The 21597-nt window shown below is 64.9% G+C and overlaps 3 protein-coding genes across 3 annotated transcripts in view; all 3 read left to right on the top strand.

The window, feature by feature from the left end:
* Positions 1-3888, top strand: part of FHAD1 (forkhead associated phosphopeptide binding domain 1) — an 18163-nt gene extending 14275 nt beyond the window's left edge. Inside the window, exons 16-20 of the mRNA XM_082009223.1 lie at positions 37-208; positions 1533-1660; positions 2461-2681; positions 3260-3350; positions 3593-3888. Of these exons, the coding sequence (XP_081865349.1) occupies positions 37-208; positions 1533-1660; positions 2461-2681; positions 3260-3350; positions 3593-3766 (786 nt within the window). The 3' untranslated portion in view covers positions 3767-3888. The remainder of the gene's footprint in view (positions 1-36; positions 209-1532; positions 1661-2460; positions 2682-3259; positions 3351-3592) is intronic.
* Positions 3889-4684: 796 nt separating this feature from the next.
* On the top strand, positions 4685-9468 carry EFHD2 (EF-hand domain family member D2; the record flags this gene model as incomplete). The annotated part of the gene is made up of 4 exons (XM_082009326.1): positions 4685-4878; positions 8526-8673; positions 8761-8895; positions 9031-9468. The coding sequence occupies 4 exons, from the start codon at positions 4685-4687 to the stop codon at positions 9163-9165; spliced, it is 612 nt and encodes a 203-aa protein (XP_081865452.1). The 3' UTR covers positions 9166-9468.
* A 734-nt stretch (positions 9469-10202) lies between these two features.
* Positions 10203-11838, top strand: CTRC (chymotrypsin C; the record flags this gene model as incomplete). Its single annotated transcript, XM_082009222.1, has 8 exons — positions 10203-10461; positions 10557-10648; positions 10732-10829; positions 10924-11049; positions 11121-11257; positions 11329-11474; positions 11566-11715; positions 11821-11838. The coding sequence occupies exons 1-8, from the start codon at positions 10296-10298 to the stop codon at positions 11836-11838; spliced, it is 933 nt and encodes a 310-aa protein (XP_081865348.1). The 5' UTR covers positions 10203-10295.
* Positions 11839-21597: the final 9759 nt, after the last annotated feature.

Genomic DNA, 21597 nt, shown 5'->3' with positions numbered 1-21597 from the left:
GCCGGGCTTTGGCTGAGCTCGTGTCGAGCCAGACAGAGCCTGGGCAAGGACCGGCTGGGCGGCTTCTTCCAGGAGCCGGCAGCGGACTTGGCCGACCTCGGCGCGAAGTGCCGAGGCCTGGGGCATGAGGCGACGATCCAGCGCCAGAAAGAAGGCTTGGCCGAGCTCCGGGCGAGAATCAAGACGCTGGAGAAGAGGCAGTCCTCAGGTAAGCGTTGCCGTCGCTCTTAGAAGGAAGACGTGTCCGTCGTGCCTTTGGTCTGTGCCAGCGGGGCACGCGGTGCTGGGGAAGGTGTGACGGGCCGTGCTGGGGGCTTGAGTTCCTCGCTTGCCAAGGCAGCTGTCCCGAGCATGCATGCGAACATGTGCCGGGGGTAGGAGGAGATCTCAGAGGAACCCGCAGCGCAGCTCCAGGCTTTGAAAGGCGCTCGGCGTGGTTGGGCGGCGCAGAGCATCGGTAAGCCTTCACAGGCGAGGAGGTGGCATCGGCAGGGCTCAGCAAAGACAGGCAGCCGGCGATGGGTTGCGCATTCGGAGCTGGAATCGGGCAGGTGCCTGGCTCCGTGCACCATCGCTCCCGCGCTCGGGCGCAGCCCTCCTCCAAGGGTCTCTCAGGACAAGAAGGACGTTGAGATGCTGGAGCGTGTCCAGAGAAGGGCAACGGAGCCGGGGAGGGGGCTGGAGCACAAGTCTGACGAGGAGCAGCTGAGGGAACTGGGGATGTTCAGTCTGGAGAAGAGGAGGCTGAGGGGAGACCTCATCGCTCTCTACAACTACCTGAGAGGGGGTTGTGGTGAGGTGGTGGTTGGTCTCTTCTCCCAAGTAACCAGTGATAGGACGAGAGGAAACGGCCTCAAGTTGCGCCAGGGGAGGTTTAGATTGGATATTAGGAAAAACGTCTTTACTGAGAGAGTGGTCAAGCATTGGAACAGGCTGCCCAGGGAGGCAATGGAGTCACCATCGCCGGAAGCGTTCCAAAAACGCGTAGATGTGGTGCTTTGGGACACGGTTTAGCAGGCACGGTGGTGTTGGGGTGACGGTTGGACTCGATCTTAGAGGTCCTTTCCGATCTTAACGAATCTGCGATTCCACGAGAGCGAGCGGCCGTCGCCAGAAGGAACTGAGCCTCGGGCGCGGCAGTCTCGCAAAGCCTCGCGAGTGCCGTACGTTGTGAGGATCTTCCACCTGCCCCGACCCGTTCTCTTTTGGTCCCTTCCCATCCCGTACATCCCTGTACGGAGAGCGGTATGGAAACGCGGTGCCATCTCTGGTAGAAGCTACACGGAGGGTAGCGGTCTGCGGCGCGATCTCTGCGTCGCTGTCCTGAAAAGCAGGTGTGCGCCCCCCTTAGCTCGACAAAGTGATGGCCAAGCTCTCGGATAGGGACGTCCGCTGGCGCGGGCCGTAGTCCACAGCCCTCACGCACGCTCTCCATCCGGGGAAAGCCGTCGAGCCTCCAAGCTTTGCGGTACAAAGCCACAGCGCGTGCCGCGGAGAGCGGCAGGACTCGCTGGGCGTGTGTTTGCCTCCAGTTGTCGTGAGGAAGGCTTTGGAGCTGCCGGCGGTCCCGCCAAAAGAGCCACCGGAGAAAACGGCGCGGGAGACGACTCGCGAGAAGGAGCCTGCCCCCGTGTTGGGAGCCGAAGCGACGGCCGGCCAGGTAAGAAGGCGGTTTGTGGTTCTCGGTGCCGCCGGCCGAGTGGGGTGGGAGGCTTTGGACAGCAGCATTGCCGAGGCGGTTTTCCCACGTGGCAGAAGGGGGGCTGGAGGTAGGCCAACCTGGAGCCAGGTGATCCGTGGGCTCCCTTGGTCTTTGCCGGTGCATGCGGGTTCCCGGCCGCGTCAGGAAAGGCGGCTGGCACGGGGCTACCGACAGGACAGTGAGCTCGGAGGCGGCCGTCGTGACAGACGTTGGCAAGAAGATGGTACGTCAGTGCCGGACGTGTTAACGTGGTACCCGGCACTCGTAGCGGGGAGAGGGTCGTAGCGGGGAACGCGTCGCAGCAGTCGGCGATTGGTGTCGGGGCTCGGTGGGAACGCAGCCGAGGATGAACCACGTCTCATGGGATGCAGGGTGCGCCAGGCGACGTCCCAGGGACCCCGGAGCATGCGGTTGGTGCTGCCTCGTCCCCTTCCCTCCTGAGGCCATCGCGGGGCGTGCCCGGGGCTGCTGGTCAAGGAGGGGTAGGGCTGGTGAGGACAGAGACCTTTGGCGAGTGACGTGCCCGCTAAGTGAGGCGAGGGGGGCCGCAGACCGATGGAGGTGGCCGCGGGGGGAGGCATCCCTCGGTCGCACGACGGGTCGGTAGCGCAAGCGGGTCTTCTCCCTCGGAAAAGGGCAGAACAAGTAGGACGAGAGGAAACGGCCTCAGGTTGCACCAGGGAGGTTGCGACCGGATCGTAAAGGTGAGAGGAGAGACTGAGGAATTGTAAAGATGGCGTTCCCTGGTCTTCCTACAGCGCCTGGACACGATCGGAGCTCTGAGCAGCCCGAGGAAGGTGAAGGAGCTGGCAGGCCCACAGTCTCTGCGGCACCTGCTTCCGGAGGAGACGGGAGACGTGGGCCCACAGGGGCGGAAGGCCCTGGCACTGCTGTGCCGGAAGGTTGGGAACCTCCAGAGTCACCTGGAAAGAAGCAAAGAAATGGTGAAAGCTTACGAGGCCGGCACGGAGCAGCTCAGGTACCGCAAGGCAAGGCGGCGGCTCCCAGGGGGACGGGCAACGGGGCGAAAGGCGCGGGCCCTCGGCGGGCCGCGCAACGTCGCGGCCACGACGTGGAAGCGCAGCGTTAGGAGAAACGGAGGAACACGCTGTCGGTTGTCTGCGACGGGGCCCTACGCAGCGCAGTGGTGTCCACGTCAGGGAAGCCTCGGTGGCCTCCCTAGTTCTGGGGTGGCCGGACGCCATGACAGCCGCGGCATCGGCCGGGGTGGCGGGACGGCACTGGGGGGACCGAGGCAGGCGTGAGAAGCCTCAAGGAGGCGGCATCTGGGTCTCGGCAAAGGCAGCAGGCGAGGGCTCAGTGCGCGGCGTAAGGAACGGGAGCAGGCAAAGCGGCCCTGCTGAAACGGGGGCGGGTCCCGCAGAGGCGTTGGCCGCTCTGACGTCCTCTCGTGTCACCCCCTGTGGCGTCAGGGGGTCCTGGGAGGGACGCAAGGGCCGAAGGGTGTTGCCGGAAAGCCACTTAGCTTCCAGGCCGGGGGCCGGGGGCTCGAGGGGCCGACAGACACCCAGCCCGCCCTGGCCCCGTTTCGCGCAGGCTGACCCCGGCGTCACCGCGGAGGTGCCGGGAGGAGATGTCGGAGCTGGAAGCGCGAGCCTGCCGGGAGGCGGCAGAGAAGCGTTCAAAGGCAGGTCGGGGCGGTCGGTGGGCAGCTGCGAGCGCCCTCAGGATACCCAACTCCTGCGCTTTACACGGCAGCCAGCTCTGGCTGTCAGGGAGCCGGGATGCCGCGGTCGGTCTGACCGTCGCAAGAGGCCGGGCGTCCCGGGGCCCTGCTGCTCGGCTGCGCCGCAAAGCAGCGTGCCTGCCGCCAAAGTCATAGGGCAACACGTGCGTAGGCGGCCGTACCTCATGGGTCAGACTGCGTAGGGTGAGGGAGAAGGGCGAGTCGCACCCATCCCGCAGGCGAGCGCAGCATTCGATGTCCTGCAGCCTGGAGCCGAGGAGCCTTTCCGCTCGGGAAAGCTGACGGCCGGTGAGCGCCCGGCAGAAGCCACTGAGACGGGAAGCGCACCAGAGAGGCACCGCGTGGGCCTTCGGTAGGCGGAAGTGCGCGGTCGCACAGCGGGGTCCACGCTGTGGGACGCGGCACCAGGCACGGGTGCGTTGCGAGGAGCCCCCGTCGGTACCTAGTAGCTTGCGGGCCTGACGGCGTGACCATACGGTGCGTTGGACCTTACATCCCCGCGGTACGCGCTGCCAGGTGGGGTTTAAAGGCCCGAGGAACGGTCGTGTGGATGCAGCCCGGCGTGTACGTGTGCGTGTGTGAATACAGCCCGGCGTATGCACTGTACGTGCGAAGTCGGTCGCGTGGGGTCTGTCGCGTCCCTGCCACCGCGGCCTCGAGGGCGCGAAGCCTGCGCGGCTCGCATGGGTGCTCGCGACGGCCGCGTCCTTGGCCCCGTGGGAACGCGGAACGCCGGGACCGCCGCGCCAACCGGAGCCGGGGTGAGCCGCCACGCGCTAATGGGGAGGGCGGAAGAGGAACCGCGCCGGTACACGCGGGGCGACGAGAGCCAAGCGCCGGGCGGTGGGGACGGGGTGACGACCGGGTGTCACCGTTGCCGTCGCGTGTCATCCTGCTGCGGCCGGTAGCCGGGGTGAGAGCGGCCCGGGGTCGCGGGGAGCAGCGGCGTTTTGGGGAGGGGCGCGCCCGGCGCCCCTGCAGCCGCCCGGCCTTCGATGCCCAATTCGCGGCGCGGTCGGAGGCCGGTGCCGCGGGGCTCTGCTTAGCGACGGGGCCGCGCCGTCCCCGTGGTGCGGGGCGAGGCGTGACCGGCGGGCCCGCCCGCGGGGGGGGGTTGGGCCGAAGGGCCGGACGGGGCGGGGCGGGACGGCGCGCGGTGCCCGCAGGCGCTCGCGGCAGCGCGGCGGCGGCCCGGCGGCACGGTGAGGGGCCGCGGGGGGCTGCGGGCCGGCCCCCGGCGGGGCGGGGCGGGGCGGGACGGCCATCCGGGCACCATGGCGGCGGCGGCGGAGGAGCTGGCGGCGCGGCGGGGCCGGGGGATGGAGCCGGGGCCCGGGCCGGGCAGCCCGGTGGGGCGGGTGGGGGGCGAGGGTTCGCCTGGGGGCGGCCGCCGCGTCTTCAGCCCCGCCGGGGAGTTCCGCGAGTTCTCTCGGCGACAGCTTCGCGACATGGAGCGGCTCTTCCGACAGTGAGTGCCGGCGGGGCGGGGAGGGTGAGCACGACAGCGCGGGGGGGGCCCGGGGGGCAGCACCGGATCCCGGCCGGGGGATCCCCGGCGTCCCGCCTCCGGGCAGGAGCGTTGCCCCCGCGCCCCCGCCCCGTGCTCGCAGGAGGGACCCCCAGGGCCCCTTTATATTCCTTGCGGGACGGACCCCAGGATCTTCCAGCTGCCTGCAGAAGGCCCCCCCTTATTTTTGGCAGGAGTGACCCCCGGCACAGCCCCTGCTTTTTGCAGGGGGGACCCCCCTTATTTCTTGCAGGAGGGATGACCCCCAGGACCTCAGCTGCTTGCAGAAGGCTCTCTCCCATTCCTTGGAGGAGGACCCCCTAGCACACCCCATATTTTTTGTAGGATGCACCCCCCCGATATTCCTGGCAGGATGGACCCCCCAGGGCCCCCCAGCTGCTGGTAGAAGGCCTCCACCTATTTTTGGCAGGAGCCCCATCAAACCCCCTATGTTTTGCAGGAGGGACCACCCCCAGGACCCCCAGCTACTGGCAGAAGACCCCCCCCCATTCCTTGGAGCAGGACCCTCCAGCACACCCCATATTTTATGCAGGATGGACCCCTGCCATATTCCTTGCAGGAGGGACCCCCAGGACCCCCCAGCTGCTTGCAGAAGGTCCTTCTCATTCCTTTCCTTGCAAGAAGGCTTTCCTAGCCCCCCCCCCATTCCTTGCAGGAGGGAGCCCTGGACCCCCAGGGCCCCCCAGCTGCTTGTAATAGGCCTCCCCCTTATTCCTTGCAGTAGGGACCCTCAGCACACCCCATGTTTCTTGCAGGGTGCACCCCCCCATATTCCTGGGAGGATGGACCCCCAGGACCCTCTAGGACTCCCCCAGCTGCTTGCTGAAGGCCCCCCCATTCCTTGCAGGAGGCCTCCCCCCTATTCCTTGCAGGAGGGGACCCTCAGCACACCCCATATTTCTTGCAGAAGGACCCCCCCTATTTTTTGCAGGATGCCATATTGCTTGCAGGAGGGAGTGCCAGGACTCCCCAGCAGCTTGTGGAAGGCCCCCCCCTATTTCTGGCAGGAGGGACCCCTGGCACAGCCCCTATTTTTTGCAAGAGGGACCGCTCATATTTCTTGCAGGAGGGATGACCCCCGGGACCCCCAGCTGCTTGCAGAGGGCCCCCCCCCATTCCTTGGAGGACGACCCCCAGCACACCCCGTACTTCTTGTAGGAGGGACCCCCAGGACCCCAAAGACCCCCCAGCTGCTTGCTGAAGGGCTCCCTCATTCCTTGCAGGTGGGCCTCCCTTTTTCCTTCTGAGAAGGTTTCCCTGGCCCTTCCATTCCTTTCATGAGGGACCCCCAGGATCCCCAATCTCCTTTTGGGAGCACCCCCCGCCCTTTGTTACAGGAGGCTCTCCCTCACCCCAGCTCTTTGCAAGAGGGGTGGCTGGGACACACCCCCCCCCGCAGGGGGGATGCTAGGGGCTCCCCTCGGCCCGCCGCCGCTCAGCACCTTGCCGGAGCGGAGCTGGGGACACCTCCCTCACGGTCCTTGCAGAAGAGCCCCCCACCCATCCCAGGATCCTGGCAGAAGGGTCCCCTTGTCCCCCTCCTCTCCTGGGAGGAGGGACCCTGGCGCCTTGGCCTGAGGCTGGGGAAGAGGGGCTGGAGGTCGCCAGCTGGGACCCCCGCGTACCCTCTGCCGCGGCGCCGAGGGGGCCCCTGCTTCTGAGCCAGCGGCGCAGCCTCTGGGGCCGCGGCGGCGAGGCCCGTGGGGGCACGCGGCACGTCCCCGGAATCCCTGGCCGCGCCACGTGGCGGAGCGCGACTCCAGGAGTTCGACCCCCGGGCAGGGGAGGCCGGCGGTGAGCGTTGAGCCCTGGAAATTTCCTGGGGGAGACTGAAACGGGAGCGGCTCTGGCCACAGTCGCGCCAGGATGCACGTGAGTAGCTGGGGTGAGCAGGACGGCCCGGAGCATCCTCATGGACCCCGCCGCGCTTTGCGCAGGGAGTGCAGAGACAGCACAGGCGAAGGTGCGGCCGCAGCGCCTTGCCGCCCCTCGCCCCGGCCAGTACTGGGCATCGGCGTAAGCGCACGTTCCGGTCTCGCTCGGGCAGGGCCGAGGGGCTGGAGAGAGCGGAGGTGGTGAGCGCCGAAGCGCACGGCCAGCGGGCCCGATGGGCACAGGCACGCTGTCCCGGCGTCCCTGGCAGTGCAAGGAGCCTCCCCGTTTGCCGCTTCTCGCCAGCGGGCGTCACCCCATCAGGCGGGCACGGCGGTGCGGCGCGTGGGTTGCCGCCAGCAGTCGCTAGGGCCACGGCAGAATGGAGCTGGCGGACGGCGGGGACCGTGGTTGGGGTCCCCGGGGGAAGCAGCAGAGCCGGAGCGGCAGGAGCATTTGCTCCGGCACCTGCAGTGTCCAGCTGCAGCGAAAGGAGGGGTGCTGGGGCTGCGTGCCCGGCAGCGGGGCGGCCCCTCAGGCCTTTGGAGCCGGGCGTCCGCCAAGGAAAGCCCTGCCACGCCGCCCTTGCCGCCACGGCCGTAAAGCATGGGTAAAGCGGCGCGTGGAGAGGTTTTGTTCCCTGCAGGGGAGACGTTGCCCTTTGTGAGCTTCCTGGGGAGCAGCGCGGGGACGCCCGAGCGTCTCTGCGGAGCAGGGAGGGAGGACGGCGAGGGAGGCGGCGGCCCGCTGTCGCGAGAGGGCTCGCATGGCACGAGGCAGCGGGGCCCGGCTAGTGTACGTGCCCCTCGCAGAGAAACTCGGGGCGCGAGGCTCACAGCGGGGTCTCGGAGGTGGAAAGCGCCTGGGGGCTGCTCCCGCGGCGGAGGCGAGCGGGGCGGGCCGCGCATCGGGTGCTCCCGGCAGCGCGGGAGAGCAGGACGCCACCGCTGGCGACACGGGCGGCGCGGACCACGGCAGAGGAGGTACAAATGAGTCACAGAGCCGCAGCGCGGAGAGCGCGGCACTCCGTGCAGCTGCCGCAGTGCCTGCAGGCGCAGGAAGGGCAAGCCCTACGAGTGAAAAAAAAGGCCGGTCTCGGTGGATGCACCAGGCAGCCGCCTGCCCACCTCTGCCTTGCCCCGGGACATGCCGCAGGGCCTTCCGCCCGGTCCGCGCAGGCTTGGCGAACGGAGACGCGCCCGCATGCCTGGGCCGGGGCCGGTGCCGGGATGCCGAGGGGCTGCGGGTGGATGGGAGTGTCATGGTCGGAGGGTCACTGTTGTGGGGAGGAAGATGTGGTGGCCACAGCGGGGGGCTCACGGTCGCCGCAGTCAGCTGGGGTGGGGGCAGCCGGCAAACTGCCGACCGTGCCGCGAGGAAGGCGGGTCACGACCGAGGGGCGATGGGGGCGCTTAGCCCCGGGGCCCCTTATCCCTTGTCGCGGCTGACGGGAGTGTATTTGGGCTCCGGGCCCGGGCGGTGGTTTTGGCAGTGTCCCACTAGCTTCCACCACTGAGCACCGTGCGGAAGCCGGAGCGATCCCGGACGAGGCTCTGGGGGGTGCTTAGCGGTTTGCGGGCAGCTTCCCGCGGTCTGGCGCGCCGCCCGAGACGGTCACCGCTGCCACTGCCTCCTTGCCGCCACCTCCTTGCTCGCCCCTGGCGCCGGCGGGGCCGCGTGGCAGTTTGGCCGGACGGCGCCTCCGTATCCCGCAGGTACGACGCGGGGAAGGACGGCTTCATTGACCTGATGGAGCTGAAGCTGATGATGGAGAAGCTGGGGGCCCCGCAGACGCACCTGGGCCTGAAGAACATGATCAAGGAAGTGGATGAGGACCTGGACAGCAAGCTCAGCTTTCGGGAGGTGAGGGGCCAGGGGGTGGCGGTGGGGAGGGAGCGGCGGCAGGTTCGCGGGGGTGGGGGGAACCGACGCCCAGGTGTCCCCCGGCAGTTCCTGCTGATCTTCCGCAAGGCGGCGGCGGGCGAGCTGCAGGAGGACAGCGGGCTGCACGCCCTGGCGCGGCTCTCCGAGATCGACGTCTCCACGGAGGGGGTGAAAGGCGCCAAGAGCTTCTTCGAGGCCAAGGTGAGGCTGGCGCCCAGGGCGCGAGAGGTCGCGATGCGGCGCGGCGCTGCCCAAGGGCGGCCGGGCACTGGCTTGCCGGGCACGCCGGGGTGGGCGGCAGGGCAGCCGGCAAGATGCGCGGCCGTCCACCCGCAGGCGCAAGCCATCCACGACACCAGCCGCTTCGAGGAGGAGATCAAGGCAGAGCAGGAGGAGAAGAAGAAGCAGGCGGAGGAGCTGAAGCAGAGGAAGGCGGCGTTCAAGGAGCTGCAGTCCGCCTTCACGCAGTGACGCGGCGCCGGCGCAGGGCGCCCGGGCTGAGAAAGCTGCCCGTGCCGGGAGCGATGCCAGAGCCATGCACTGCCTGCGCCTCCCCGATGGCCGGGCTGCCGGCGGGCTTGTGGCCTGGGCATGGCACCCATGGAGCCCAGTGGGCCCCGGCTCCCTTCTCCTTGCCGTGACGTCTGTCGGTGTTGTTTGTGCCCCCCCGAGCGTCCCTGGCACGCCCCAGCTGCCGAGCCGCTCCCGCCACGAGGGGCGGCGCCGCAGGCGGCAGCACTCCGGCCCCCGCTCACCGCGGTGCCAGCGGCTCGCCACCGCCAAATCCTGGGGGGCTGTGCACACAATGCCCATCCTCCGGGGCTGCTGCGAGGCTGGCGGGCTGGGGCCTCGGGTGGGTGGTAGCGCCGGGGCGCAGCGGGCCCCACGGCAGCCCTGCCGGCTTGGCGCCCATCGGCCTTGCCACCCGTCGGCAGAGAGCATGGCATTTCCACGAGCAGTTCCTGTCGGTTGATGGCGGCTCCCGGGAGGAGAGCGGGGGGGGAGCGTGTCATGTTGTGTTGTTATTTTAATCCCAAATAAATATTATATTTTGTAAGAGTGCTGAGTGCTTGCGCAGGGCGCCGAGGCGCAGCTACGGCGGGGGGGCGGGAGCCCGCTGGCGAGTGGGGTCCGGCCGCGGCAGCGCTTGGACGGGAGCCTGGGAAGCGGCGGGGGCCAACGCGGGTGGACGCACTCACACGGTGTTATCGAAGGTCGCCAGCGTGGTGGCCGGAGCTGCCCCCGTGCCCAGGTCCGGGCCCCCCCACGGCCCCCCTGGGCAGCCGCTGGGTTCCGGGCAGCCTTGGCCTTGGCCGCCTGGAGCATGCGATAAAGGGATCTTGGCGCTGTGGCAGCGGCGTGGGGGTGGCGGGCTATGGGGCCATGTTCAGGGTCAGGCAGTACTGGAGGTCGGGGCGCAGGCAGGGTGCCCGGCAGCCCCCCGGAGAGCGGCATGGTGCGGGGGCTGCCTGCCAGCTATCCCCCAAAAGCGAGCCCGCCCAGCCAGGGCTGGCCGTCCTCACGGTGCTGCGTCGCGGCGCACGAGGGGCAGGTGCGGCCGTTCCCAGGTGGGCCAGGCGAGAGCGATAAGATGGGGGGCAATGCCCCCGCGGCGTGGGACGATGGCCACATGTCGCCGGCGGGAGGGGTGCCGCCAAGGTCCCCAGCGGCAGCACGCTATAAGAGGGGCGAACAGCCCCACCACAGCACTCCGTGACCGTACAACCATGCTGGGTGTTGTGTGTCTCACTGTGCTGCTGGGCTACGGTGGGTGCGGGCGGCAGGGGGGAGGGGGGCACGGGACCGTGGCGCCTGCCGAGGCGCGGGCAGGCACTGAGGTCCCGTCGCCGGGTGTCACGCAGCCTACGGATGTGGTCTGCCGGCGGTGCCGCCGCTGCTGAGCACGCGGGTGGTGGGCGGCGAAGACGCCCGTGCCCACAGCTGGCCATGGCAGGTAAGGGGGGCACTCGGGGAGGAGGCGAGGGGCGGCCAGGCGGGGGCCGTGGCCGCTCTGACGGCGCGCTCCCGCCGTCGCAGATCTCGCTGCAGTACAGCCGCAACGGGGCTTGGTACCACACATGCGGTGGGACCCTCATCGGCCCCAACTGGGTGCTGACGGCCGCCCATTGCATCAGGTGGGTGCCGGGGTGCTTGCTGGGGTGGGGGGTCCGCCAGGGTGGGGTCCAAGCCGCTTTTGGTGACCGACGCCACGTCTTTTCCCGCTGGCAGCTCTAGCATGACGTACCGGGTGGTGCTGGGCAAGCAGGTCCTGTCAGAGGAGATGGAGCCAGGCTCGGTGGCTGTGGACGTGGAGAAGATCATCGTGCACGAGAAATGGAACTCCTTCCTCATCATGTAGGGCGGCGGGGCGCGGGGTCGCCCATCCCCACGACTCGCCCATCCCCACGGCTCGCCTGTCTGTGCAGCAACGACATCGCCCTGATCAAGCTGGCACAGGAGGTGGAGGAGAGCGAGAGCGTCCGGGCGGCGTGCCTGCCGTCTGCCGGCCACGTCCTGGAGAACAACTACCCCTGCTACGTGACGGGCTGGGGCCGCCTCTGGAGTAAGCGGGGGGGTCCTCGGGGCGGGGGGCGCGGCGGGGGCGCGGGGTGCGAGGCGTGGCTGTCGTTGCAGCGAACGGGCCCCTGGCCGACGTCCTGCAGCAGGCGCTGCTGCCCGTGGTGGACCACGCGACCTGCTCCCAGCGCGACTGGTGGGGCAGCAACGTGCGCACCACCATGGTGTGCGCCGGCGGCGACGGCGTTGTCTCGGGCTGCAATGTGAGTGTGGGCGCTGCGGGGCGGGGCCGCGGGAGGAGAGGGGACGGGGGCACCGAGGCACCGGCGTCGAGCGTCCGTCCCGTCGGCGCAGGGCGATTCGGGCGGCCCCCTGAACTGTGAGCGCGAGGGGCTCTGGGAAGTGCACGGCATCGTCAGCTTCGGCTCGGGGCTGAGATGCAACATGGCCAAGAAGCCGACGGTCTTCACGCGGGTGTCCGCCTACATCGACTGGATCCAGGAGGTGGGTGCCCCTTCTTCCGCCCGCCCCTCCTCTCCCTCTGCGGCACGGCTGCCGCCCCCCGCTGAGGGCCCACCCGCGAGCCCGCCCGTGTGTTGTCGTTGGCAGAAAATGAGCACGAACTGAGGATGCGGCGCGCGGCACAGCGAGAGTCAAGCGCGATAAAGGCGAAAGCGTCGAGCTGGCCTCCTGTGTCTGCTGTTTTTCATTTCGGGGGGGCGAGGGGGCCGGCACGCGGCGACGCTGGGTTTGGGCCCGCGCGCTCGGGAGGGTCCCCCGGTGGCACGGCAGGGCCGGCCGGGGTCCCGGGGAGGCCAAGGTGGGCAGCCGTACCACAAGTGGCCCCTAACTGGGTGGGGGGAGCGGGGGTTCGCATGGTCGGGACACGACTCCCATGGTGCCGAGGGGCTCAAGACTCGGCTGGTGGTTTTGGGGGGAGAGGGGCCGGCCGGGCGCTCCTGGGGGAGGTTCTAGGGAACGCGTTAGGGTTCTGCGGACACTCTAGGGGCGTCGGCCGGCACGGGGACGCCTCCGGGGCCCCGGCAGCCCCGGGCTGCTTGAGGGCGGCCGATGCATGCTGGGGGGTCTCGAGGGCACCGTCTCGGTCCTGGGGTGCTCGAGGGAGGCCGGTTGTAGTCGGGGCACCTGGGAGTCACGTGGCGGCGCAGGCTGCAGCTCCGGGATTTGCGGCACAGCCGAGAAGCGGCACATCTTATCGTGGGTCTCGTTCAACGGCGGCTGGAGAAAGGAGGCGGGCGGCGGGGACCAAGGGGGAACGGGCTGGCCGGGAGGTGTGGACGGGCACCGCAAGCCCCTGGGCGCGTCATGTCGTCGCAGCCGCCAAAGTCCGGCGGTGAGCCTTGCAGCGGGAGGAGGACAACGACGAGCAGAGATGGGCAGCGGCACCTCAGGCTTGGCGGGGGACGTGAGGGACGGCGCACGGTTTAGGAGTCCCGCTGCCAGCGACGTGGACGCTGGAGTCAGACCTGTGGCGCATATTGGGTGCACAGGGGCGAGCAGTGGGGCCGCCGGCTGCTCCAGGGCCCAGGTGACCCTCGCCGGCCCGGCCGCCATTTAGCAGGCGAAGAGGGGCGTGGCGTGGGAGTATTTTGGAGGCTCTGGGAAAGGAGTGCTGGCTACAGAGGGACTGGTTCGCGTCACGTCGCGGGGTATTAAAGGCCTGTTTGCAGGGCACACGGAGAGCACCGCCTCACGTGTGGAGCGGGAGAGGCGGCGGAGCGCGCAGCACGGCTCAGGACGGGAGGGTAACGACGGCGTACGCGAAGGTGAGCGCCACGGGGCGCCGCCCTTCCCATGCGGCGTGTGTCGTGGGGGCGGCCGAGGGGCCGGGGAGCGGGACCGAGGGCGCGAGGGAGGCGCCAGGCGGCGCGTGGCGAGGCGCCATCACATGACACGTGTAATACCCATCTGCACGCCACGTGACCCGCACGGCAGCGGTTGGTGCCGCGGCAAGGTTCAGGTCCGGGGGTTGGTACCCAGCAGGCTGCATCCCGCCCAGCCGGCGACGCGTAGCATCGGAGATGGCTCCCGTAAGAAGCGGGAGCCGTCTCCTGACGGAAGGCGACTTGGCGTGCGCTGTATTGGCTGGAAGCGTCATGGGGCTCCATGTCGATGACGGGCCGCCCCAGGGGGCTGGCGGGATGTGGCGGCAGCGGATCCGTCACATTCCTCTGGTCGACCCGGCGGCTTTTGCACATCCCTCGGGAAGGTCACGGGCCCACAACACGTCTCCAATGGAGACCGTACAGCTGCGAGGGGCAAGGTAGGGACAGCAGCGCGTTGGCCGCAGATCCCCGCGCTTGCGCGATGACTGGGTGAAGGTCCGAGCGGCGTGGGAGACTGGGGCATCGAGGTCCCGACCAGGAGGCCGGAGGCGTTAGGGTGCGGGCGGCTCGTCGTGACGCTTCTCCGGAGCGAGTAGGCCAGTGGGAGGGCCCGAAGGGGTAATGGCCACAGGAGCGCGGTACGGTGAAGGGTCAAAACGGGAAAAAGAGAACATTGGGGCAGGTTTGTGGGTCGTCGTGACCTGGAGCCTTTCCGCCCATGAGATTGGCTTGGCGGTCGTCAGTAGGTCGCTTCGGTTCTTTGGCGACGCGTCCCCGTCAAAAAGCCACGCCTTCGTGGGGGAGCCAAAGGCTGGGAGGACCGCGGCGCAGCTGTCGGATGAGTCGATTGGCCGGGATGTAGCAGGCGCAAATGTCGGCGTGGACGTCGGCCTCATTCTTCAGCCCAGCAGGCGGCCAAACTGCGGCCGCCTCAGGTAAGGGACGACCGCGACCTGCGGTTTGTCGGCGGGGCCGGTAGGTTGACTCTGCCGGCCCACCCTTCCGCTACAGATAGTAGTAGTCGCGGCTTGAGCCTTTGACGGTGGGTGGCTTTGAAAGGCATCCTCCTGTGCCATGGGAAACCTCGTCTCGACATGGGGAAGCGGCCCCTTGAATGTTTCCGGGTTTGGTAGGCGAGGGCATCAGTCTGTCTTTTTTTTTTTTTGTCTCTGCGTACTCTGCGGTTTGAGGCTTTTCCCAAAAACGTCGTCTTCGCTGTGATGACAACGGCCTTGTCTTCGGAAGTCACGCATCAGTCCAGCAGTCCAGCAGCTTCCGCCGAGGCCTTGACGGGATGAGCAGCTGTAGCGGCACGCCGCGGTGACGCCGTAGAGTCAAGCATAAAAAGCATTGTTAAACCGCAACCATGATTCCTCCAGGCTACGTCAGGCTAACAGAAAAGGCGGGCTGCTCGGAGCGCACGTCACGGGCACTGGACCCGACAGGGCGCAGCGACGAAACGCACACTGGGCGGAACCGTCTCTCCGCAACGCGCGCAAAGCCTTGGCGACGCGTCACCGTTTCTCCCACGGCTGTCTTCTGGCGCACGCGCAAGCGAGCAACGCCATCAATGCGGCACGCCCCTATGGCTTCTCGTCCCCCGGAGGCCTCGGCAGAAGCTGATAGACTGCCGGGCTGACGCGTGACTTCACAGATGGCTCTCTTGATGGTGTAATTGTCTTCCAATAGCAAGGGTTCGTTGTTGTAACTGTCGAGTCACGTCTGTAATGTGACAAGGACACACGCTGGTTGGAGTTTCTGTGGTTCTTAGACTTGGCTTGTCATCTTTCAGGCCAACGGTAAGGCTGTCTTTTTTGTGAACTTGTCCAAAAACAGACGGAAAGATGACCAGAACGTCTTAAGGGATTCTGCTCTGCTGGAGTCGAGGCATAGAACGGGTCATAAGGTCACGCAGCCCTTTGGCTTCGGGCCGGAGCAGAGCACCTCGCCGGCGGCTGTGGCGGTCCATGGCCAGGCCCGCAGCCAGAGGTCGCATGGCGCTCGGATCAGAGAGGGAGTGGTACAAAGGCGCGCGACGTAGTGTGGGCAGTGCCTGGCGAGGAGGCGTCGGGACTCGGCAGCCAAGCCTCCGCAGTCAAAGATACGTAGGCGTTTCGCAGTGACGCTACGGCGGGAAGCATGGTCGAGGAGAGCCGAAGTTGGCGTCGTGGGTGAGTCGGGGTCAAGGGTCATGGCAGCAGGCTCAACTCAACGTTGTTTGCACAAAGCCCTCGGGGCGCCGCGCCTGCCCCGTCCATCTTTAGAGGACCAAGCCAAAAAAAGAGGCGGGCGCCGCATCGAAGGCCTTCAGGGGCCGAGGATGCTCGACGCGAAGCCCGCGTCAGGGCGAGGAAGCCTCGGGCCGCCGCACGCAGAGCACGATGCGGCTGCGGGGGCGCTGCCGCTGGGGAGGGAGCGGCGTGCGACTTCCACCGCACCTCTGGGTGCGAAGCCTTTCGCACGGGACCGGGGCCATTTTCCGAGGCGAGGTTTTCGGGTGGTCGGAGCGTCGTAACTGGAGCGCCGTCAGTCCGCAGCACGAAAGTGAAGCGCAGGGCCCCAGGGGCCTGTCGACCAAGCATGTGACCCGGTGAGCTTTTGGCACCGTGGCAGGGTCACTCAGAGGTGGCGCAGCAAAGAAAAGGCGGCCGGGAGCGAGGGCGCGATAGGCAAATGCTCAAGTGCCCGTGGGGTGGAGAACACGGCCGGGTTTTGTATGAGGTTTAATAAGGCCAAGTGCAGGGTCCTGCACTTTGGCCACAACAACCCCATGCAACGCTACAGGCTTGGGGAGGAGTGGCTGGAGAGCAGCCCGGTGGAAAGGGACCTGGGGGTGCTGGTTGACAGCCGGCTGAACATGAGCCGGCAGTGTGCCCAGGTGGCCAAGAAGGCCAACAGCGTCCTGGCCTATATCAGTAATAGTGTGGCCAGCAGGAGTAGGGAAGTGATCGTGCCCCTGTACTCGGCACTGGTGAGGCCGCACCTTGAATCCTGTGTTCAGTTTTGGGCCCCTCACTACAAGAAGGATGTTGAGGTGCTGGAGCGTGTCCAGAGAAGGGCAACGGAGCTGGGGAGGGGTCTGGAGCACAAGTCTTATTATGAGGAGCAGCTGAGGGAACTGGGGTTGTTCAGTCTGGAGAAGAGGAGGCTGAGGGGAGACCTTATCGCTCTCTACAACTACCTGAAAGGGGGTTGTGGTGAGGTGGTGGTTGGTCTCTTCTCCCAAGTAACTACTGATAGGACGAGAGGAAATGGCCTCAAGTTGTGCCGGGGGAGGTTTAGATTGGATATTAGGAAAAATTTCTTCACCGAGAGGGTGGTCAGGCATTGGAACAGGCTGCCCAGGGAGGTGGTGGAGTCGCCATCTCTGGAAGTGTTCAAAAAACGTGTGGATGTGGCGCTTCAGGACATGGTTTAGGGGACATGGTGGCGCTGGATTAATGGTTGGACTTGATGATCTTGAAGGTCCTTTCCAACCTAGTGATTCTGTGATTCTGTGAAACCGGAGGTGCCGGAAGGAGTGGCGCCCGGGGACACTCGCGCGGCACAAGGCCCGCTCCCCCGGAAGAAGGGCAGCGGTCCGAAGCGGCCTTGAGAGGCCTCCAAAAGTGCTCTGGAGGGGGCGAACGTTTGGGTCGGGAGGACGGGGCCTGCTGTGCAGGCTGGAACCGGAGCTCGGTCGCAGCCTCTGTCATGGGTAGCGTCGGGGTAGGAGCGGGAGCCGGCTCCGCCTGCGCACGTCGCAGCCCCCCGGCGCTCCTCTCTGTTTGTGAGCGGCGGCCATGCCAAGGGCGCTATCCCTTGTCTGTTGACGTGTGCCGTACGCCGACTCGTGCCGACCGAAGGCACGGCTCTCCCGTCTCTCGATGCTGTAGGCAGCCGTAATTTGGTGACGGTTTGCTGAAGTATGTCCTAAGTAAAACATGTTGGGTCAAGACTGTCTAAGAAGAAGGGTTATTATTATTAATCTTTCCTAACAATAGATAGTAAGTTAACGCTGCAACTTCGCCGACCATAGTCAAGATAAGATTGACGGCGTCTTTCTGGATTTACTGCTAGGAAACTTTGCTCTTATGTAAAGGCTTCGGTCTTAGCACCATTAGGCAGCAGAAATAAACGGCACTTGTACATACTGTGCTGAAGACATACGCAAGGAAAGGCAGCAGTCACGGCTCCGCGTCCTGGTTTCAGCCAGGATAGAGCCAGTTTTCTTCACAGAAGCTAGTGCGAGGCCCCATTTCAGACACGGGATGAGAAGCCACCGCTAACGTGCCAACGTTTCGGATCGTCGCCAAGTAGTCGAGGACAGCTGAGCTTCTTGTGCCGGCCTGCTAGCAAGGAGGCCGGGGGCACGCGGGAAGCCGGGAGGGCACGCGGCCGGGCCGGCCAACCAGGGCTGGCCGAAGAGATACTCCCTACCGTATGGCGTTGCTCCCGGTACATAAACCGGAGTCGGCCGGGGGTCGGGAATTGCCGCTCAGGGACGGGCTATCAATCACCGGGCGGCAGGCAATTGCCGTATTGGGCATCGCTTGTTCTTGCACATTGCTTTGTTGGTATTATTATTATTGTTGTTATCATTGTTGTTTCTTTCTCTCTCGCTGTCCTATTAAACCGTTTTTATCTCAACCCACGGGGTTTTTTCCCAATTCTCTTCCCCATCCCACTGGGGAGAGACATGTAGACGTTTTAGCCCCGGCCGGGGCTAAACCACGACGATCCTTTTTTGGCGCCCAACGCAGGGCAAAAGGCTGGAGAGGATAATGGTTGCAGGTCATGATACCGGTTTATTTGATGTGCATCGCGCTCTTGTCTTTGCCGTACACGTTAAGGATCGGTGTCAGTTTCTGCAGGCTGCTGTACCACATGACGATTAGCAACATGTCGCCCGCGAGATTTGTTTTTGGAACACTGACCTTGAGCTTAAAGTGGTATCATCTGAGCTGCGTACTAAAGCCGTCGCTGTATTTTGGCTACTATCTTGTGGAGATGATTAGCAATTATGCTTCTGCCTCCGAAAGGCTTTTTATGGAGGAAACGCAGAATGGTACCTTTGCTACCCTCTGTCATAATGTTTCCTCCTTCGTCACTGTAACTTTTCAGTATTTTGAACACCCTTGGCATAGTTAAATTGCTTGCTGACCTTAGACAAAACCAAAACAGCGTTCCCCAGAAGTAGCAACAGAGGTATTTTAAGACTATCATCCAGAGATCCGCCCCAAGGCTGGGTAGATATGCAGGGCAGGGCGTGCGGAACAGCACAGACAAATGCCTAGAGTGGTGGGCACCTCCGGCATTTTGGAACTTAACTCCCGAACAAGCGCAGCATCCTGATAAACTAGCAGCGTATTTGGAAGAAGGATGCTGTCGGCCTGGCAGTTCCGAGGAGGCACAAATCATTGTAACGTGCTGGGGCCCAGCCCGTGCCTACTGAGATGTATTTAACACTATGCAAAGCGGAGAGAGGCTCTCCGAATGTGACGGCAACGTGATGGGCACCGCTGCTACCGCAACGCCCACAACGGGCACCGTAACTACTCAGACTGTTGCGGCTGAACCAGAGAACCAGCCCGTCCCAGTATCAGTTGCCCCCATACAAAAGAAGAAATTGTGGAAGCGGAAGAATATTCCTCATACCTTAATAAACGAGCTGACTTCCAAGAAGGAGCCAGAGGAAGAGAGGGAGGACGCAGAGCACTCTGAAGCAGGGCCATCGTGAGGACCAAAGAGGGAAGAGAGCGGGGTCATCGCTCGAAGAGGAGGAAGAGGAACAACTCTTAAAAGAGATGGTAGATGGTAACTACCCGATCCGTATCCCCGAGTGAATCGCGAGATATGCGAAAACATTCCAGCCGTCATCCAGGTGAGCGCGTCATCGCCCGGCCGCTCCAACGCGGGGGTAACGGGGCCGGCAGCCTGGAATTAGAGGGTAGGGAAGCCAAGCAGCTGGGATCCTTTTCTAGGGAAGGGGGCAGCAAGAAAGCAATTGGAAAAGGTGCACGAGTCCTCGGCCTTCGGAGACAACTGCTGTCGGGCGTGAAGGAAAGGCATCCCTTCAGGAAGAAGTTCTATGTCAGCTGGGTGAGTGGACCGCCATGGAGAAAGGTATCCGGTACCCGAGGGAGGTAGCTGTGCCGGAGGAGATTTACGGCGACTCGGACAATGGACAATCCTCTGAAGACGCGGATGAAGTCAATTGTGCGTGACCTACGCAGCGGAAGTTTGTACGGGGCGCGCCATCATCGTACGGCGACTCAGCAGTAACGGCCTGCAAAGATGGAGAGAGCCCGTCGGCAGATGAATTGGCTGGCCGACTCTGGCCATACGAGGAAAGCGTCTCTTCCCGCCTACGGGCCCACATCTCTGCCGTAGAGAAACTGTCCGGGAGTTCCAGCAATGCAAAGAGGACCCACCCTACCCTCCACACGTGCGGATCGGTATCTCAGCCGTTAGAAGCAAGCGCTCTTCCGCTCGAGAGCGAGGCTACAGAGGATACACGCCGCGAGCCACCCTGTGGTTTCAATCGCATGGCTACGGAGAGGACGTGAGGAGGCAGGATGGAAAACCCACCTCGACCCTAGAGGCGCGAGTACGCGAGCCACGAGGGAAAAGAATTGCAAAGCGGGGTTCGGGTGCCTCCAGAGAAATCATCACTCCGCTTTCCAGCAGGCAGTTCCCCAGGAAGGATAGAAGGGCTGATCTCCCCTCGGATCCTCTCGAAGGGACTTCTTGTAAATATGGATCCAAAGTGGGTAACGAGTACTGTGAGGGGCAGTAGAGGGGCCCCGCCTCCAGCCAGGTGGAGGAGAGGGATGACCAAGTTTATCGGACCGCGCGGATTCGACCACCTGGCATGTCAGACCCACTAGACTATAAGGCTGCAGCAGAGACCAGTGCGCGGCGTGCCCGAATGCCCTCCAGCTGTATCAGGGCGCAACCCCTTTGTATTTCCGGAGCGACAAGGGCATCCCAGCAGCTGACCATACCAGAAGTCGAAGCGAGCCTAGCTGGGCACGAGTGGCAGAAGCGCGCCGTCATGACCAGCCCGGAGGCTCTGCGCGTCCCAGGCGTAGACTACCCAATGCTTACCGGGACCCTTTCGGGTCTTTGAAATACCCTGTCCCGAGGTATAGGTGCCTTGGAGATGGAAGAAATGAAACAGCCGTCCGCCTCGCCCAGTCACTCAGAGGACACCTCTGTCGTGGGGTCACCGAGGCTCTAAGAATGATGGATGCCAATCACTACTGTGACAGCAGCAATATCACGCCAACAGAGACTCCCGAATCCTCGTCCACAAGCCGACGCGTCGGCTGGAGAGCCGAGGAGCTATCAGCGAGACTCGCTCACCCTTTGACGGCCCCGTACGGCCAGCGCGAAAGTCTAACAGAGAGCAGAGACCAGCAGTCGGCTATCGCGGCCCGAACGTAGTCGTGCCTCCGCCAAACGCTGCTGCGCCGGACGTGCTAGAACTTCAACAGGGACGGGTGTCAAAGGCAGCCGAGCGGTACGCCACCGTCGATGCAGCTCACGCGTTTTTCTTGATCCCTTCGGCGGCGGAGCGCAGGCCGCAGTTCACTTTCACTCGGAGGGGCATCCAGCACGCCCGGAATCGACCGCCCCAGGGGCGGAAACGCAGCCCTAATGTTTGCGATGGGCCGATACAGACCGCACGGGAACAAAGCGAGGCTCCAGAGCATCCGCAATACACGGATGACATCATCGTAAAGGGCAGCACATCAGAAGAAGGTTTTGAGAAAGGGAAGAAAATACTTCAAATCCTTCTGCAAGCCAGGCTCGCTATAACACAAAGGGAGGTGAAAGGACCCATGCAAGAGATCCAGTTGTTAGGAATAAAATGGCAAGATGGACGTCGTCAGATCCTGACGGACGTGATCAACAAAACAACAGCTACGTCTCCGCCTACTAGCGAGAAAGCAATGCAAGCCTTTTTGGGCATCGCGGGTTTCTGGAGAAGGCATATTCCAAATTACGGTCTGATTGTAAGGCCTCTCGATCGAGCGACCGGGAAGAAGAAGGATTTTAAAGGGAGCCCCGAGCAACGACGAGCCTTCGAACAGATTACACGGGAGATAGATAGTTCGCGCCGTAGCCCTCGGGCCAGTCTGGGCAGGACGAAATGGTAAAACCGTGCTCTACGTGGCAGCCGGGGAGAACGGCCCTAGCCGGAGGCTCCGGCAGAAGGCCGGAGGTCGACCTGTAGGGTTTTGGAGTCGAGGATATAGGGGATGAGAGCGCCACTAGACTCCCACCGAGAAGGAGATCCCAGCAGCGTACGAAGGAGTCCGAGCCGCCTCGGAAGCGACCGGCGCCAAAGCACAGCTCCTTCCAGCACCCCAACCGCCAGCTCTGGGCTGGACGTTCAAAGGGAGTGTCCCCTCCATGCGCTGCGTGACCGGCGCTACACGGAGCGAGCAGGTCACGACTATCGCACGGTGGGCTAGAACGGGCGACCGTAATGGCCCGGGAATCTCAGAAGCGATCACGGACCAGCCGGAAGGCAAAGGTGTCGGAATGTTGC

The sequence above is a fragment of the Phaethon aethereus genome, assembly GCF_964289735.1.
Source record: "Phaethon aethereus genome assembly, chromosome: 21".
Taxonomy (NCBI): domain Eukaryota; kingdom Metazoa; phylum Chordata; class Aves; order Phaethontiformes; family Phaethontidae; genus Phaethon; species Phaethon aethereus.
Note: the sequence above shows the minus strand (reverse complement) of the source record. Positions and strands in the feature narration are given on the sequence as shown.